At 33.1% G+C, this 19,518-nt stretch overlaps 1 protein-coding gene across 2 annotated transcripts in view; it reads left to right on the top strand.

Moving 5' to 3' along the window:
* LOC110100759 (putative methyltransferase NSUN6) overlaps positions 1-19,091 on the top strand; it is a 28,097-nt gene extending 9,006 nt beyond the window's left edge. The window contains exons 4-6 of one of the 2 annotated variants that reach the window (XM_028692946.1): positions 7,567-7,714; positions 8,770-8,907; positions 18,943-19,091. In XM_028692946.1, coding sequence (XP_028548779.1) covers positions 7,567-7,714; positions 8,770-8,907; positions 18,943-19,076 — 420 coding nt within the window. In that variant the 3' untranslated portion in view covers positions 19,077-19,091. The remainder of the gene's footprint in view (positions 1-7,566; positions 7,715-8,769; positions 8,908-18,942) is intronic. The other variant, XM_028692947.1, reaches the window with a different exon arrangement.
* Positions 19,092-19,518: the final 427 nt, after the last annotated feature.

Here is a 19,518-nt window from a genome sequence, read left to right as displayed (position 1 = left end):
TTTCATTAATGAAATCAGGGCTTCTTGCCCTCAAATTTTCCAAAAAAAAAAAAAACATCATCATAGGTTTACATCCATGACATTCTGTGGTTGTCAGGCTCTACATGTTGGTCTAGTTTGACTTTTCCTTTCCAATTTTTTCTTTTTTTTGTTTTTTGTTTTTTTTTATATTTTATTAATTATTATTTTTTAATTTTTTCCAATTTGTCTTTTCCTTGATAATATACTGTTGCACTCATGTTTGCATGCATGAGGATAAAGAAATAGCAGTCAAAAGCACCCTCTAAACATAGGCAGCTTTTGAGATTTGTATTAAACTTAATTTTATGAAGCTATTTAAAATTTAATTTGTTAAACATGGTATAAATTTGTTGCATAATCTTGCAAGAAAGCTATATTTCCGTGAAAATTATTATACAAAAGATTGAGGTGCAATATCTGCTACCAAAAAAAGGAAAGAAATTCTTGTTCAACTTCACAGTAAAAAAATCATAGTGGTTTGCAGTGTAGAGTTAAATACACAAGTTCCATGATTCAAATATTTAACATATTAAAATTGATTGGAACAATTGACTTTAAAATAATGTGAAAATTTTACCTAATATTTAATGATATCAGTAAACAGTTGGTTGTTTTGATAAAATTGAAATGATCAAAATCAGTGAAATTCATGAAATAATTTTTATATTTGGAAAGAAAGTTCTATTAAGAAGTTTAAATAAAATGTTTAAGCATCATTATGGTTATATTAAGATAGGGATGAAAACATTATGCTGAAAAAATTAGAAGATGTAATTAGACATAAAAAAAGATAAAAAAAAAACAAATAACATCCCAAAAAGGGCTAGGTTTTGATGCACTCCTTTGCTTTAGATGGAACTATAAAACACTTTGTATATGAAAGAAGAAACCAAGCTGAGAATTTGCAAAATAATTCCTGTTGAATCTTCCTGTATGTACTGCCCATCTCTTGAAACAGCTAAAAGAATTAAAAAATGTGTTACTTTTTATGTGGCAGTGCTGTTAACAAAGTTTACAGATGTATCAACTAATTGGTATATTGTTGATGAAGTTCAATAAGACAAAAAAAAGAATGCATATATTCTGTTCAGAACCTTTCCACCATCGCATAATCCAAATCGAAATGAATGAAAGAGGCATAGGTTTTATAGACCTTAAAAAGATTTTCTTTTTTGGAAAAGTTAGATCAAAATATAAACTAATGTGTGTAAATTTAATTATCAAAGCAATAAATTGAATAATTAAGTTTAGAAATCTTATTGCTAAGCCATGCAACATTGTCCTTTATGTTTGTTTTTATCCCTTGGACATTTAATACATAGGTGATTAGAGGCAACATTCTAGGTTGAAATGAGTCTTCCTAAATGATGTGGACTTGTTTTTGAGAATAGAAAAAAACCTTCTTTTGTTTACAAGTGATATATCATTCATCTTCTTAAGCCCAATGCAAATATTGAATGATACAGAAGCGATGGTATAGAGCTATTGATATTATGACTAGTTATCTCAATAAACCACCACTAACTAATGCTCATTGTGATGGGAGGAATGCTGAGCAGTTTGGATGACTTAATGATGCAACATAGCAAGAAGAATGTCATATCTAATTATTTTCTTTAATTTACGAACTATTGGAATGATTGATAATGTAATTTGGTACTTTTGTAATGATTAGTTATTGTAATATGCTAACTTTTGTAATGATTCGTTATTGTAATATGTGAACTTTTAATTTAGTGCATTCATTTATTAGGTTGTTAATTGAAGATCATTTCCAAGTGGTTGATCTGCCTTTTCAAAGCCAAAATGGCAAGCTTGATGCATGGATATGTTTCAAGTGACCTTCTTGTTGGATTATGATTGAAGTGTCTATGCATGTACATGCAAGGTTGATATTTCCATGCAAGAGCCATCCAAGGAGGTTTTCACATTCAAAACATGTGGTAAACGAACAATCCCCACAACCTTCGCATTTCAAGGAGCCATGTTCAAACCCCCCCCCCCCCCCAAAAAAAAAAAAAAAAAAATCATGTAGAAACTACCGACTCTTTTCCCTACTTTTGTTTATGTATTTGAACTGGTGTTGTAATTCTTTTTAGTGATCCAAACCCAATTTTAAGAATGGTTTTTGTTTAATTAAAAAATTGAAATTTTATTATTCTTTGGGATCTTGCTCATTAGTTTGATTCTTGACATTGGAAGCTTTGTAGCTTACAACCGACCTTGGTCTTTTGAGGAAACATTTTAGTTACCTATTGTTAACTATTATTCCATTTCCCTTAGGATCTCTCACTTATTTTGGTAACATCGAATGTTTTCCAAGAAGCTTCTTTTCATGCTCATGACAGGAGTTGAGTGTCAACGAACCCAACAAGTGTCATTCAAAAGAATGATGTCAACATTTCTATCTCAGTAAAAAGTGGAGATTTTGATAAGAAACATTTAAGTCTTGTTTTGATGGTGTAGCAGATGGACAATTGTTCGGATGATTTATTTGTTTTTGAATTGAATGAGTAGAAATCTACAATGGCCTCATAGATGGAATGCATGAAGTGGGTAGTGATTCTGAGCTTTCAAAATGATGGATAATGATTATAAAGGAACCAGTTTATCAAAGAAATTTGATTCAAATGCAATTATCTAGATGCAATTGTGGAGCGATAGGGTGCTATCTTCTTCACCCAAAAAAGGGATCATAAAAAAAAATTATAGGGAAATATATAGTCATCAATGAGGAAATTATTCCCAAAAATTTCAAGATAAAGTCTACTTCAAGCAAAATAGTGGATTATAATATTTTATCTCATATGCAAATCTTTATTAGATTTAAACGAGAATTTGACTTTTAATAGGACACAATGGAGAAAAAGGATTCATGTAGCCGACCCCACGTAGTGGGATAAAGGCTTGATGTTGTTGTTGTTGTATATGCAAAAGTTTCCAGAATAGCTCAGTGTCTAAAAAGTCCTTTTGATGTCAAAAGTCTTTGGAAAATTTTAATTTAACTTCTTAAAGTTTTGATTTTGCTTAACTTTGTCTGATTGAAGTTCTATAAGGTAAGAATGAGTCAATCATTAAATCTTTGAAGATGTTCTCATGCTTGGAACAACAAAGTATAATTGCTTTTTGTATTTTACACCAGAAAGTGATGGTGTCACGATAAGTTGAAACTTAATTTATCCTAGTTCTTCACTGAAACTCATTGACCCACGAACATTAAAGTAGCGATCTCTTGATGTCTAAAACCTTTGGCGAGATATTTTGATGGTGCACGATTTTAACAAGGAAGGACCACAAATGCGGGATTATTCACTTTTCCTCTCAAATTTGAAAAAATTTATATGAGGCCAAATGTTTTGTGTGATCGATGCCGATGCTTTGTTCAAAGTGCTTCTGGGTCAGTCGTGGCTCCATGAATATGATTTTGTTCTATCTACTCTGCATCAATACTTGAATATTTGAAGGATGGATAAGAGTTTGGGATTACTGGCAACATATGACTCCTTAAAGTGCATGAAATACAACTTTGTTAGAATGTCAGATATTTCATTTCAAAAGAACCAAAATTAATGTAACCTCTTAAAGTTATGGCATTAACCTCAAAAATCACAAAACAACCTGGAAAGGAGGATGATAAAAAGCAACATGTAGTCGTTTCTTCCTAAACCAGCTAATACTTCATCTAAGCAGAAATTTTTTTTCCTTATAGAAAGTGGTAGATTTCGTGAATATTAGAAAATACATTCATAATCACACTTGTCCCTCAATATTTTAAAGAGGTAACTCTTTGCAAGACCCATAACATTGAAGAACTAAAATCATTCTGTGTAGCTTCGCTTCCTGAGGAGCCTATTCTACAAGTTTGAGGTGTACCAAAGTGAGAATTTTGATTGGCTTGCTCAATATATTGAATCTAAAGAGATTGAATACTCAAATATTTGCCTCGAAGAATTAAAAGAATCATGCACAAAGTAGAACAACAACAACAATATCAAGCATTTATCCTACTGTGGGGTTGGCTATATGAATCCTTTTTGATGCATGCAAATTTCAGTCTATTTCAATTTTTTTTTTATTGTAATTTGACTGCTATAGTTTTTTTATTTTTTATGCCATCCAATGATCATGAGTAGGTAGTGCTTGGGCAAGGCAAACCTTGGGTGTGCTAGCTATTTGGGTTCTTTGGTCTTTGGGCTGCTGGGTGCTTCTTAGGTGGAGCTTGGCTGCTCGGTTTTGGGCTATGTTTATTTTGGTGAGCTGCTTGTTCTAGCTCATAAATGCTTGAGTTGATGTTTAGCTCATTATTATGAAAAGTTATTCTTCTTGTTAGCTCATTATGTGGAGTGGATTCTTGCTTGTGGCCCTTTGGTTTTTCCCCTACTGGTTCTTCCCGTGGCCTGTTCCGGTTCCCCTGGCTGCTGTTCCGTTCCCTAGCTGCCTTTCATGAATTTCCTGGCCGTCCGCTCCTTTCCCGTGGCTGCTTTTCCTGGTCTCCTGAGTGGTTGTTCGGGTGCTGTTTATGGATTAATTGCCGGCCTTCTAGTTCCACTTAGTTGATTGGTTTGGTTGGAGGTGGAATGGCTGTTTGGCTGCCCCATTTTCTCTTATAAATTAGAGTTGTTTTGAATCATAGAAGGTTGTTGAATATTTGAGCATAGTCTCTACAAAAACCTGAGGGTTTCTTCTTCTTTGAAAAAGCTTGAGAGCTTGTTCAATTTCTCTCTTCCTCCCCACTATTTTGTCTTGGGCTTCTGACCTTTTCTTCTCTCCGCAAGTTCCACTCCACTTGTATCTTTCTTCTTAAGCTATTGGAGGTGTTTGTTGGATGATTTGGTGACATTTGTTGGAGGAGTTTTGTTGGACGTTGCACCTTGTAGCTGTGGTGGGCCCTTGGTTTGCAAGCCCTTAAGCACAAAATAAAATATAATAAATAAAACACCTAACTAATTGAATATATTTAAAAGCTAACAAAAATAAAACCCTGGTAGGGTATATTGTACCATAGTGTATGCTTTTTATTAATGATATTCTTCTTATTGATAAGACTTGAGAGGGAGTTGGAGGAAAATTTGAATTATGGAGGTCAAAGTCTAAAGGTTTTCGTTTTAGCAGATCTAAAATATAATATATGGAGTATAAATTTAGTAGTAATAGTTCTATTGGGGGATTGTGACTTTGGGTGATCTAAGTCATTAATAAGAGTACACATTTTTTATATCTTGGGTCAATTTTTCAAAGTGATGGTGAAATAGATGTGGATATTATAAGTAGAATTCAAATTGGATGATTGAAGTGGAGGAATGCATCGAGCCTGTTGTGTGATAGAAAAGAATCCTTCAAACTTAAGCGAAAATTCTATAAGATGGTGGTGAGATCTGCAATGCTTTATGGCACAGAATGTTGGCAATTAAAAGAAAAGCATAAATTAAGATAAGTGTTGTAGAGATGAGGATGCTTAAGTGGATGAGTGGCATTACTCTAAGAGTTAGAATGTGAAATGAGTATATACATGAAATGATTGGAGTAGCTCTAGTGGCAGATAAGATTAAAGAGAGTTGCCTTAGATGGTTTAGTCACATAAAACATTAACTTTTTGATGACTTTGTTTGGAGAGTCTGTATTAGATTTGGCGTATGTTAAGAAAGATAGATATAGACCTAAAACAACTTGGTTAAAAATATTAGAAATAACCTTTTCTATTAGATTTAAATGAGAATTTTAATAGGACACAATGGAGAAAAAGGTTTCATGCGCGTAGTAGGATAAAGGGTTGATGTTATTATTGTTGTTGTACAACTCCAAAGTTCATAAAAATATTTTATTTTATATTCCCATTAGTCCTTCAAAGCCCCTTATGAAGAAATTCATTTTAAAACTCAAATTCTTGGAGTTACATTGCCTATATGGTAACTTGTTTAGTTAATCTTTGAAACCAATCCTCTATAAGTAAGAAGGAAAATTTGCCTAGATTCAAAGCGATTAGGTGTATGCATAACATCTCGATGATGGTCGTATTGGCTAAGAATTTCAACCTGAGGGGGTTTTATTTTCAAAATGCTCCATAATCTCTATGCTACTTATTTCGAGCCAAATTTCTACAAATATGTGAAACTATAAAAATATTACATAATATACAAATAAATTTGAACAAAATTTACCACCTTAAGCTTTAAGCAATAAAAATTATCCATTCTCTATACCAGGTTGATGGGGTTGACAAATTTTAGTTTAATCTTTGCTCATAAAGAGCCAATGTGTTGCCGAGCATATCATTATAGTGACTTTAAAAAAAATCTCATGCTAGTAAGGATGTAATACATGTCCTCTAATTGATGGTTTTGTTATCAAATGACACCACATTATGGTTATGATCGGGGGCCTTTGATCATGTGCTTTCGTCATAAAATGACACCATTATATTATGTCAACGACTAAAACTTAGATGTAGCCCAATCGCTCCAACATCTAGAGTTGTGAATTATATGATCCACTTGATAGCATTTAAAACCCTTTGTCAACTAAAAGTTGATTTAAAATTATCTTATTAGACAAATATCCACACCAGGTTCACACTATTTTTCACCACAATTGGGTCAAGGCATGGAGAATGTTGATGTTTTAGCACACCCTTCTTTCCTTCTCACCATAATTGGCTTAGGTTGTGGTGCTGTGATTCCGCGGGACACCTTGAGGTGCTATAATGATAATATGTCCTTATTGCGAAGTTTTTTTTTTCTTAAACGAACTCACCCATGAAGGCGGGGTGTGATGCATGGACTCCTACCAATATTATTACTTAAGGAAAACTAATACAAGATGGGATAACCCAAGCAAAAAATAATAAATAAAACGATTACCGTTAGTCATAAAGAAAAACTAAGCAGTTCCTGGTCAAGCTCACGAAATACTATTCTTAAAATTTCTAATCCTCCTCATCAAGATGATTGGAGGAGATTTCTAATCTGCCTTAGCATTATGAAGATCATCTAACTTCTTAATTCAAGATTGAGCTCATGTGAAAGTTGAGATCTGTCACTTAAACTCCTAACTTTGGAAAGAAAACGACAAGCAATAAATTCACTTTGGAGGTGGAACCGAAGATCAGAGCCACCACACACCAAAGAATAGTGAAATTTTACAAATCTCTGAAAGCCTCCATCAACAGACAGCCAATGTCACAGATCCAAAGTAGCAACTCCAAATGGGTACTAGTGCTGAAAGTTCTTATTGTGAAGGGTTTGGGGCCAGGCATGATTTGGGGTTTTTCCTTTTTCATCTGGAGTTATGAATTATCACCATCCTTTTGGGGGCTTTTCTTTTTTATCTAGGGTTATGAATTATCACCCTTTTCATCTAGGGTTATGAATTATCACCATCTTTCTTTAGTGTACATTTCACAGTATGGTTTGGATAATTTTAGGTGCCTTCATTCCCATGAATCTGTAACAAATACATAATGCATACCTTCATAGGAACTTAATGCTCATTTATATTTTCTCTTTGGTGCTGATAGTTTCTTGATAATTTTGATGTTTTGGCATGTAGATATTTGTGCCAGGGTTATTGGCTTGTAGTTCACATGTCGAAAAGGGAGATATTGTTGCAGTTTCAGTGGCTGTAGAGCAGCCAAGTGCTGATGGTGGATGGGGTGTTGGTCTGACACGTGGAACTGTTCTACAAGGATCAGAGGCAGGTAAACAACCCTTGAGAAATGTGAATTATACCATTTGTATATGAGAAAGGACCACCATGGACCCCCGACTATTTATGGAATGCTATTTTAGTGCTAGACTTTATAAAACGTCCGAGTTAGTCTTTGCACTCTTTAAATACGAGCCAAAATAGTTATGTAGGTAAGTGATGAAAATCAAAGTCAAAGTTAATTGTAGTTAAAAATGAGGGTATTTCAGGAATATAAATTTTCTTCTTGAAATTTTCATAAAAAATTAATTTCTTACTTTGTTTCCTCTTGTACAATAGTTGATTGCTTGTACTATAGTAGGAGTTGACTGAGATCATAGATCATTTAGGGTGTAGAGTGAGATGATGTTTTTGTTATAAATAATATTGTTTGATATATTTTTTTATCTTAATTTCATTGCAACAAAATATATTGAGTTTAATTTTGTAGTATTAAAACATTAAAATTTTAATAAAAAGATAAAAACTCAATGTATTTTGTTATAATGGAATTAAGATTATAGATTGTATAGAAAATTTATTTATTACAAAAAATCATCTCACGCTATAACTTGTATATTCTCAATCCACTCCTATGACGTGAAGTTGGCTTTTGTAAATGATGAAATAAAGTATGTTGGAAATTAAATTTTGTAAAAGTTTTAAGTTGTATTTTTCTAGAATAATTTTATTTTTAATCCTATCAATTAATTTTAACATTAATTTTAATTTCCATACTTTCGATTGCGGGGCTATTTTGGCTCATATTTAAAGAGTCAAGAGACTAAATTAAAAAAAATTATATAACTGGAGATTAAAATGACCCCCTGCAAATAGATGAGGGACTTTTTTGGTCCTTATTTGTATAGTAACTGCCTTTGATAAGTTGAAATTTGAAATGACCTTTGTTATATCATGCTTAGATTTCTAGAAATGTAGCTATTTCCCTTGACGACATTAACTTCGGCTGTCAAATTTCTATAGTGATGAAAAAATTATTTAGCTAATGTTGCCTTCTTTTTTTTTATTATTATGACCTTTTGTTCTTTGGTGCTGGAAAAATGATAGATCCTCAATACCTTGAAAGGAATGGTATGTACATTGGACAAGGAATCACAAAGTTTTCAAGGGCAGGGATGTTTCGTGCTTCAGAAGGAATTGCTGTGGAAATGACAGACAGAGTTTACAGGCTTCCTTCATTCCACAGTATGTTCTTTCGTCATTCTTTTCTTTTGTTCAACCTTTCTTCCTTCGTTAAAGATAACGAATTTGGAATTTACTTGAATACAACATTAATTGATTTTCTGTCCTTATGGATTATTAGTAGATCTACCTTAAAGTTAATTCCTTGGGTTATTGAAGTCTGATTTTTGGGAATGTGATGTGCCGTAGCATTGCAGTTCTAGGAATCTATGCGGGAACTTAATTCTTCTAACAAAAAAGCTAGTAATAGTTTTAAGCTAATTTTTACTATATTTATTTTTCTTTGTTTAATCTGAAAGGAGTAGGTAAACAAAAGGCATATTAAAGGTAAAATTGCATAAAAGTCATGTGAAAGGACTTGGACCATAGAGCTAACAACTAATATAGCATTCAGTGTGAATGACGGACATGATCCTAAAAGTTAGCTCATAATAGTTGAGATAACACTAATGATGCTGCTGATGATCTTTCTTCATTTTCTTTCATACTATATGTTTTTCTTGCTGTCAATGTGTTTATTAGGGAATTACGGATTCACATTAGATGATACAACAACAATAACAAACCTTTATCCTACTATGTGGGGTCGGATAAATGAATCGTTTTTCTCTATTTTTTCCTAATTAAGAGTTAAATTTTCATTTAATCTACTAAAAAATATCATTTTTAATTCTTTCTAATCAAGTCTTTTTAGTTCTACCTCTATCTTTTTAAACATATGCTAAATCTAATATATTTAATCTCCTAATAGGGTTATCGAAAGGCTGATATTGAAGGACAATTTCTTTTGGCTGTCCAGGTTGGTTTAGGTCAGTATTGAAGTTCGGCATATATAATTGCCATATTGCAAAGGAGTAGGTTAGAGATGATGACTAGTCCATCCCTTTATATGATTTAATCTTGTGCAAACTTAATTAGCAATCTGGCGCTGTAACCCATTCCATCTCCATTTTTCCAGATCATATGTAATGGCATTGATCTGAAGAGGTTGTAATTTTGAAAACAATTTCTAGAAGCAAGTTATCACATTAACTTTGAGATTAGGTATTTGTAGGTATTATGCAGAAACTTTCTGAGTGATATCTTCTTTATTGCTGATCTTAGCAGACGTGTGGATTTAAAAGCCTAAGTTTCTAGCAAAACATATCTCCAAAAATGATTCCTTTTTTATCAGACCACGTGTGCAGGAGCTGTACAGATATAAATATTATCTGAATCAAGGTTTAAAAAGACAAAATATGGAATCGAGGCTTTTTTCCATAGCGAGTTGAGGTGTATGCCGCCCTTAACAAAAAAAATAAAAAGCTCATAAAATTAGAAATAATTCATAAAAATGCTGAAATATAAAATAAAACATCAATATATTTAATTGTTTCATCATAGAAACTATACAACAACAACAGAACACAAGTAATAGCTCCTGCATACATATCTTTAATGATTTGAATATAAGCATTATTGACTCCTTTCTTATCAAGAACTCTCCATAGCACTTCTCTTGGAACTTTATCATATGCTTTTTCATCATAGAAACTATAAATTTCAATATTAAATGTTATTATAACATGAATGTTTTCAATAAGATTCAAAATAAGTAGCGATGTAGTATAAATAAGAGCTGTATGGTGAAGACATCAATTTGATTAGTGTTACTTAGGATGGTGATGGAATGATTATTTGAGTGGTGGTGAAGCTTGAATTTAGGTTTTTGGATAGAGTCAAGTTTGAAACTTCTAAAATCCAAAAAGATGGGTTTTCCTTGGAGAAAAATAATGAGAAACAATAGATTAAAGGTTTGGGATACTAGGAAACTAATGGTGGTGTTTTTATGAATTTTGGATCAGTGGTTGAGAAATTATGAAATTTTTAACTTGGTTTCTCACCGCAGGAACTTGCCTCTCTATATTGGAACTTTGACTATGGTATATTAGGATTTTAGGGAGTTGAGGCCTTTGAAGGTTATGAGAGATGTGTGGAGCTATTTAGGAAACTTTTGGAGAGTTTGGATATGTTTGGGGGTTAAGAGATGCTAAGTTATAGGCAAAGTAGAGGAGATGAAAATTGTATCGGGAAAGAGTAGGAAAAATGGTAAAAAGTGATAACTAAAGACTCATCAAAGTCCTAGAGGATTCTACCACCAAGTTTCACCAATGAGTAGAACAACCACCAAGCCTTTTCTCCCGAAATTTTCACAAACAAAAAATAATTTTTATTCAATGTATCAGAAGTACAAAGCATGGTTCTATTTATAAGCTTTTTCCAATCCTAGACAATTTTGGAAAGTCTTAAGAGTCAATAAAATATTATTATATGAATTGATAACATGTTCTAATACTAAAAAATAATAATAATAATAATAATAATAATATGGGACATTCATGGGCTTGTATGGAAAGTTTTGCATGATGATTGACCCAAATTTTGATGATTGGCATTTATTTGTGATCTCGTCATTTACATTTTTCTTTGTGCTGCATCAAGTAGTCTCTTAGAAATTAAATATGCCATGAGGATCAAGATCCACACTGGCCTGAACCTCACTTTCATATTCTTTAAAAGAGTCCACGCAAGCAATATTTTTATCATCCTCCAACTGTCTTATTGTCATCTTAAAAAGCTTCTTCAATTACAACATTTTTTTCTTACCACATTTGAATGTTAATATTGCACAACTAAGCAATGTTTAAAATTGCGTATTCGAGTATTGAGGCGTTTTTCATTCGTGAGGCGAGGCGTAAGCCTCAATGCATTTTGAGGCATAAGCCTCAAAATAAAAAAATTGCGTAAACATAAAATGATAAATTTTTTATACTAATCAGTGAATAATATAAAACATAAAAAAAACATAAGATATAAAGTGAAATCAAAATATCTCAATAATAAGACAACATGAAATGTAGTTCAACTCAAAATTCTATCTTTCCCAAATCCCAGTATTCTTTTCATTAACATTAACATATAATTCCAATTTTCAAAAATAAATAGCAATGACATATCACATAAGAACTCATAAGTCATCAGCACGGTCATCACTAAGGGGTTCTTCATTTGAATCATCATTATGGTGAACTGCTCTCTTCCCTTCCTCCTTTCCTATAGAGTCGAATGTCGGACATTTACTTCAAGATTTATGTAAGTTTTAGTATATATAGCGTGAGGTGTAAGCCTCATGCCAGTGAGGCGAGGCGGGCCTCAACCAAGTTGATGCGCAAGCCTCATAAAAAAAACTCAAGGCGTAAGCATCGAGGTGTTTTTTACTGGAATTGCGCAAAGGCGGGCCTCAAGGCGAGCCTCATATTGCACAATTTTAAACCATGCAACTAAGTGATCAATTATACTCAAATTAATTTTTTATTTATTTTTGGAACTCCATTCCCATTTTTTATTCTATTTTTTTTAATATCTGTGTAGTAAAAGTCGGTCTCAATTTGATAGAGTATATAATAGAATAGCTTATATATTGTTTATAATAATATATAATAATTTTTTTTTATTAAAATTTAATCTAATAGATGCGCTTCCTCAAAATTCCTTGAGTTGTACACTTAGGCTAAAGCCTTACTGATGACCGTGAGGCTTAAAAATATTGAGGTGCTTCTTATGCGCCTTAATTTGAGGCATGTCTCGAGGCATGTGCGCTGAATGATTTTTTAAACCATGGCTTGAATGGAATGTATTCCTTTCTCCGGAATTATAGTTTTCCTTCATTTCTGGCTTAACTTGAGGGTTTGATTAAGTTGTCAAACTTGCATAAACCTATCTATACATGACATGGTATCAGGAAGCAGCTATTTAAAAATATAAAACATCATTTGACTTTTTTAGTTATTATTTATAGCTGTCCATGTTTTGATGGTAAAAATGGTGATTTCTATATGTTTCTATTGATTCATGTTCTGTTAAAGTTGATATTGTTAGCTTGATATGTTTCATTTCACCACGTAAAATTAAAAATTGTTATGTGCAAGTGTATTTTGCCCATTGTTTTAATTCTCCTCACATTATCATAATTACTTCATAAACTCTCATTATCATTTTCTAGCAGTCATACTAGTTGGGACAAACAAAAGCAGTCTTGCTTTTCTTCATGATAGTCTTATTAGAAGTTCCAAAGTCAATTAGACAGTGGCAGTAATTCAGCAGTTGGACCAATATTTGGAGGTTCTAACCAAGATCCTGGGAATTGTTAGCCCTTGCTCTTAGCAATGCAAATGGAACTTTCTCATGTTTTCACGCAGTTTCAGATTATCTTACAAATCACCTACACCTGAATGCAATTCTTACGTATTAGCTGCAGACTACACAAACAATCGTCTTACAAAGCTATCTTCTTAGAACTTTATTTTATTAATATAATAACCATGATTAGGTAATTTTGCAATGGACATGGGGCATGCATCAATCCATCCATCCGATTGGGGAATAAGTTTAACAAGGTTCTACTCTGATATTTTTCTTGGGACTGCACTAGCCTTCGGCAGTTTCCTTAGCTGCTGCAATTTATAATTTCTTATGGGTGCGGCTTCTCCTTGTAGGTTCTGTAGCTTCCTCCTATTTTAGTGGCTATTAAAGATTATTTTAATTACAATTATGATCATAAATATTACTTAGCAATTATAGTTACACACAGTAATGAATCATAATATATAACTTAACATTAAGAGCCTGAACATGAGTGGAGCTATCATTTTATTAATTTATCCTTTAATGACCTTTCTTTATTAGATTTAAACGAGAATTTGACTTTTAATAGGACACAATGGAGAAAAAGGATTCATGTAGCCGACCCCACGTAGTGGGATAAAGGCTTGATGTTGTTGTTGTTGTTGTATCCTTTAATGCATGTTTTATACATACATCCCAGGAGCACCTTCTAAAAATAAATCTCACTTAAAGTGGAAAGTCACCTAACTCAGCACTAGATGATACATTCCTTGTCGGCAGAATGGGGGCATAGTTCATGCATCAATTATGGTCTATAGTGAATAAGTTAAAGTCATCCTATGCAGTTACATTAGTGTCCTTAGGATTATAATAGTATGACTCTATCTTTCAACATGCACATGCATTTTTGTTTTTATTTCTTTTTTTAATGATTCAATCTTTTCAAAATACAATATTTACTTGTAAGAAACATTATATAGAATAATTTATGCTTTTCTTAAATTATGGAAACATGACCTACAAATGTGTGTATTATTTATAACAATGCATGAAAGAATTATTTTGCATAAGAGATACATCATTGTAATTATATGAGATGCAATCTCGCACCATTGATAGTTGTCTTATGCTTAGAAAAGAATATGAATCATAAACATATCCATTAACACATTTAGGCTTAGAAGAAATGAGTTTTTACTTTAATTTAAAAATTAGATGATTTACTAAGTTAAGTGTTGCAGAGATGAGGATGCTTAGGTGGATGAGTGGCTTGACCCTTAGAGATAGGATACAAAATGAGCATATACGTGAAAAGGTTGGAGTAGCTCTAGTTGAAGATAAGATTAGAGAGAGCCGCCTTAGATGGTTTGGTCACATTAAACGGAGGCCTTCCGATGACCCGGTTAGGAAAGTTGAGGTATTAGATTTGACTTATATTAAAAAAGGTAGAGGTAGACCTAAAAAGTCTTGGTTAGAAAATATTAGAAATGATCTTTCTTTATTAGATTTAAATGAGAATTTGACTTTTAACAGGACACAATGGTGGTACAAGTACTTGAAATTTAAATCGGTTGAACCAAACTTGAATTTTTCGTGTTGGATTTGTAAGTCTTCTAAATAGTGTAGTGAGCAAAGTAGATGTTGCAATCATATAATAGAGACTTAAAATTTATTTTAGAAACAATGATCACTATACAAGGTTTTAAAAGGCGAAATCGGGAATCGAGGCGTTTTTTCTAAACGAGGCGAGGTGTAAGCCTCAAAACGATTAAAATAAATTAATTTAAAATTATAAATAATGACAAAAAATAACAAAATATTATGTCAACTATGAATTTGAAGATTTGTTTTAAGATAATATTACTGGAATACAAGATTTAAAATAAACTCACTTAAAAATAAAACATCCCCTTAGGATCAAGACCTAAAGTAGGCGGGGTTCGATCGAGCGTACCGAGCGTGTACCGCTCGGTACCGAGCATGTACCTAGCAGTACCGAGCATGTACTGGCGGTACCGAGCTTGTACTTGCTCGGTACCGAGCATGTACTGAGCGGACGAATGAAAGAAAGCCGAATAAGGAGTTAATTCAAGCATTCGTTACTGCACGTCAAAGTCAAGGCCACAACATCGCGTACCTGCTCTTCCGACCTAATCGATGCCTGAACGTTTCTTGCACTCACAACTTCGGCTTCGTCTCCTTCCCTGCGTCGTCTCCTTCCGACTTCGTCTCCTTCCCTCACGGCTTCGTCTCCTTCCCTCACGGCTTCGCCTCTAGTTCGCCTTTTAATTCTCACAGGAAGCCCTAATCCTATACGCGAATACACAAATATGAATCGACTGCGTCGTATTTACATATATACCGAAGAAAAAATTTCGAGGCGGTGCCTCATACTGCCTCGAGGCGTTACGCTCTAATGCGCGTGCCTCGTGCGAAAAAATCGTAGGCTTCGCTGGATTGTTCGAGGCATAAGCCCCGATACGCATGACTTCCGCCTCGACTTGAGGCGCGACTCAATGCGGACACCTCGTCTGCTTTTTTAATGGTTGGTTGATTTGATTTGTCGATTAATCCCTAAATATGACCTTCTTTAGCTTAATACTTGTATTCATATTTACAATTACTTGTAAGGCATTCATGTCAGCTAAGGCATTCATGTTGTTGTTGTTGTTAGAGATTAGTTGATTTGATTTGTCGATTAATCCCTAAATATGACCTTCTTTAGCTTAATACCTGTATTCATATTTACAATTACTTGTAAGGCATTCATACAGAATGGAGACGTGGATATGGCCTATGTCTGGTTGTGATGGTAATTGGGACGACAATCTAGAGGTGTATCACAATTTCATACAGAATCGAGACGTGAATATGGTCTTGAATGATCGGGCTGATATGATTGAGAATTTTTGTAGTGGATGTTTGTGATTTTAGGAACTCATCAAGCATGTGTTTGAAATATTTTGCCATGGATGTTGAATAGGAAGCAACCTTCTGCACTCTAAGTGCAGATGGAAATGCTCCAATGAAGCATAATTCAGATATGACGTGTTTTTATAAGTCCATAATTGTTATTTATCTAATTTACAAATGATTTATAAATTTAGACAATTAATTATGGATAGTGTTTGTTCATTTTTTTACTTTAAAATTGTCTATGCTGTTTCAAACATGGTTGAAAAAAGTCGAGAGAATGTTTATCAAAATGAATTTAGTCCCCCGCTAAGAAATATTTTTTTCTTCGCCACTGATGTAACCGTAATCCATAAATTTCCAAAGGGATGCATTAAACCAAAATAGCCAGTTTGAAATCATATATATAATTCATTTGTGCATATTATATTTTTAAACATAAAAAGTGGAAAATTTTTTATGTTGTTTTAGCCCAATTCAAATTTGAGCCGGTTAGAAATCGAGCTGGTTTAAGCTGAACTGGCTCAAAATGAAATTAATTCGATCCACGAGCTGATACATACCATCAAGTGTCTTCTTTATGCATATCAACTAATTTTCAACTTAGTAGCCCCTTTCGCTCCTATTAAAAGAGGTTGTCATATGTCTTGGAAAACAACTTAAAGCATTTATCCATGGTAGTGTTGCTACCCCCACTTGATTAGGATCAAGAATCTTGGATTAGTTGAGTTATTGTTGTCATCATTTGAGTACAGATATCCGTGAAAATAATAATTACACTAGATTGTGGGACCAATTAATTCTTGTACTAACGTGACTTCTAATCACCCTATCCTAACTTTATTTGTGTTCTCAATTGTGGTTTACCTACAAGAAGCCATAGACTTGATATGCTAATGACACTAAAATCTTTGATGCTGCTTATAAAATTCTTCATTGATCATTCTAATGACTTCTTTGTCATAATTTATCTCTTTTTTAACCTGTTGCTCTGATATCATTTTTGTCATGATTTGACCCATGAGCTTGCAATTATCAGGGTAGAAATAGATAGGGAATGGAAGTTTGAAGCTTAACATATATTGTACACAACTAGAACAATTTTAAACCAACTTGTTCTTGTATGTAAAAGACTTTTAATCTCACAAAAGAGATACTAAACCAGGAATTTCATTTATCATGAAGAAATTCAGTTACATTTTGAATACATGTCATATACTAAACATTTGAAGGGGAATTATCTAAATAATTTTATGTATCTATCATAATTATACAAGTATCTAACATATTATACTTCTTGTATGTTGTAAACACTATGTTCCATTTACTTCATCATATATTTTTTGGGAAGACATTTGTTAATTAATCAGGGTGAGGTATGAATGTATAACTTAGTAGATATATCGCAGTTTTAAATTGTAGTAACTCAAAGAAAATAAGAAGCAATATACATGCCAATTATTATATTAAAGTTGTAAAGAAATCATAAAATTTGATTTTTCATTATAATATAATTATAATCATATACATTGATTAGCTGTCAAATTTATGAATAATAATATAATCATAACATTTAATTTGATATTAAGAGTCTAAACATAAATCAAATTTATTATATAATAACTTATCCTTTAGCATATATTTACAACATCAATCTTAGAAGCACCTTTTAAGCATAAATCTTACTAATGTTTGGTCGATTCATCCCTCGTCGGTATAGTAAGACATATCTTATAAATCTAATGTTGTTTAAGATTGAAAGGCAACTAAATCACTACTAGGCGATACATGCATTGTGAACATAGCAGAGTGTAGCTCATACACCTACTATTATCTATAGTGAAAAGGTTAAAGTCATCACTCCTTAGGTTCATTATTGGCCTCAGCTAATATCATGAGGGAGTGACTCTATCTTTTAACATTCACATGTAAATATTCTTATATTTTCTATTTTGCATTTTTTAACCAAGCAATATTAATATATTCTTTTTTTTTTTAAATAATTGAATTTTGAAAGATAATGTTGAGCTATTTGTATAATTCTTTACAAAATGAAAGAATCATTTTGTGTAGGGGTGTCAATTTCGGATCACGGGTCGGGTTCGGGTCGAACCCGAAACTGACCCGGCACTATTCGGGTTCGATCAACCCAACCCGTTTAGGATTTAGGGTCAGTGCGTCAGGCGGGGTAGCGGCAGCGACAATGGTGCCGGCGGCCGGTGGGGCAGCAGCAGCAGAGCGGTGCCGCGAAGCGACAGCAGGTGATGCGTGGAGCGGACACGACGTGGCGCGATGTGGGGCAGGCGGGCAAGCGGACCGCGGGGTAGGTAGGGCAGCTGGATTTCCGGGTCATTCCCGGGTCAACCCGAACCCGACCCGGTTTTTCAAACAGGTTGGTTTTCCGGACCTGAACCAGACCCACTTCGTGTTCGGGTCGGGTTTTCGGGTTGGGTATATTGACACTCCTATTTTTGTGCATAAGAGATAAATAATTATAACTATATGAGATATAATATTGTAGTAATAATATTTGTATTATGCTCATAAAAGAGCATGAATCATGAAAATATATATTAGATGCATCAACTTTTGAAGAAAGGAAAATTGATCTCATTTTAGATATGAGATTACCCATTTTAGCTTTGGATGATTTGATCAGCCAATTAATCCTGTAATGTTGCTTCCTTCAGCTAAATAACAATATTCATATTTGCAATTACATGTCAAGCTTTCATATCAGCAAACATAAATTCTTCCTTTAATCATGTAGCCTCTTTAAGCTCTAGCCTAATTTTCTTTTACGTGGATAACATTTCATTATTATTAAGATATGATGTATAACTATCTCCACAAATTCTCGTAACTATACACATTTACTTCATTTTTTGTTCTTTTTTAATTTATAGATAAGAATTAATAATTTTATGTTTCTGACATCTTTTTATTAAACGCTCCTTTTAGATTTGCTTGAGGGAGAGATATTTCTTCAAAATTTACCCAGTATTGTTGCTGCTCACGTTCTTGGTATGATTATTGATTTCGAGCACCTTTACTTACTGTTACTTGCCCTTTCATTGGCATTTTTTTTCATTTGAATCTTCTTAATTAATTACCCTTTAGCATTACTAAATTTGAGTATTACATAAAAAATTAGATTTATTTTTTTAGTTATCTTAAAAAATTTAGAAGAAAGACCTCTTTTTTTTCTTGCATAATGCTTTCTCTTTCTACAGGCCACATATTCCTACATTGCAAGGTACGATTTAAATAAACAAAAAGGATTTTCGTTTATTTCTCAAGAAGAGTCCTTGAAATAGAGTTAAGTGGCATTATAGATTGTATTTTTAATGTATTCTATACACGCTAAAGGCTTGCTCACAATGATTATCGAGAAGGCACTGCTGTTGAAAATTGTGAGAGAGATTACTAAAGGTTGCAGTGGTGGTAAAGAAAAGATTTGGCGTTAAATTCGGGCTGGACTGAATTTGGTAACAAAAATATTGATTATAGCTATTGGCGTGGAGTTGTAGTGGAAGG

The sequence above is a fragment of the Dendrobium catenatum genome, unplaced genomic scaffold (genome assembly GCF_001605985.2).
Source record: "Dendrobium catenatum unplaced genomic scaffold, ASM160598v2 fragScaff_scaffold_28, whole genome shotgun sequence".
Classification (NCBI taxonomy): domain Eukaryota; kingdom Viridiplantae; phylum Streptophyta; class Magnoliopsida; order Asparagales; family Orchidaceae; genus Dendrobium; species Dendrobium catenatum.
The sequence above is the reverse complement of the archived record's forward strand: the minus strand, read 5'-3'. Positions and strand labels throughout refer to the sequence as shown.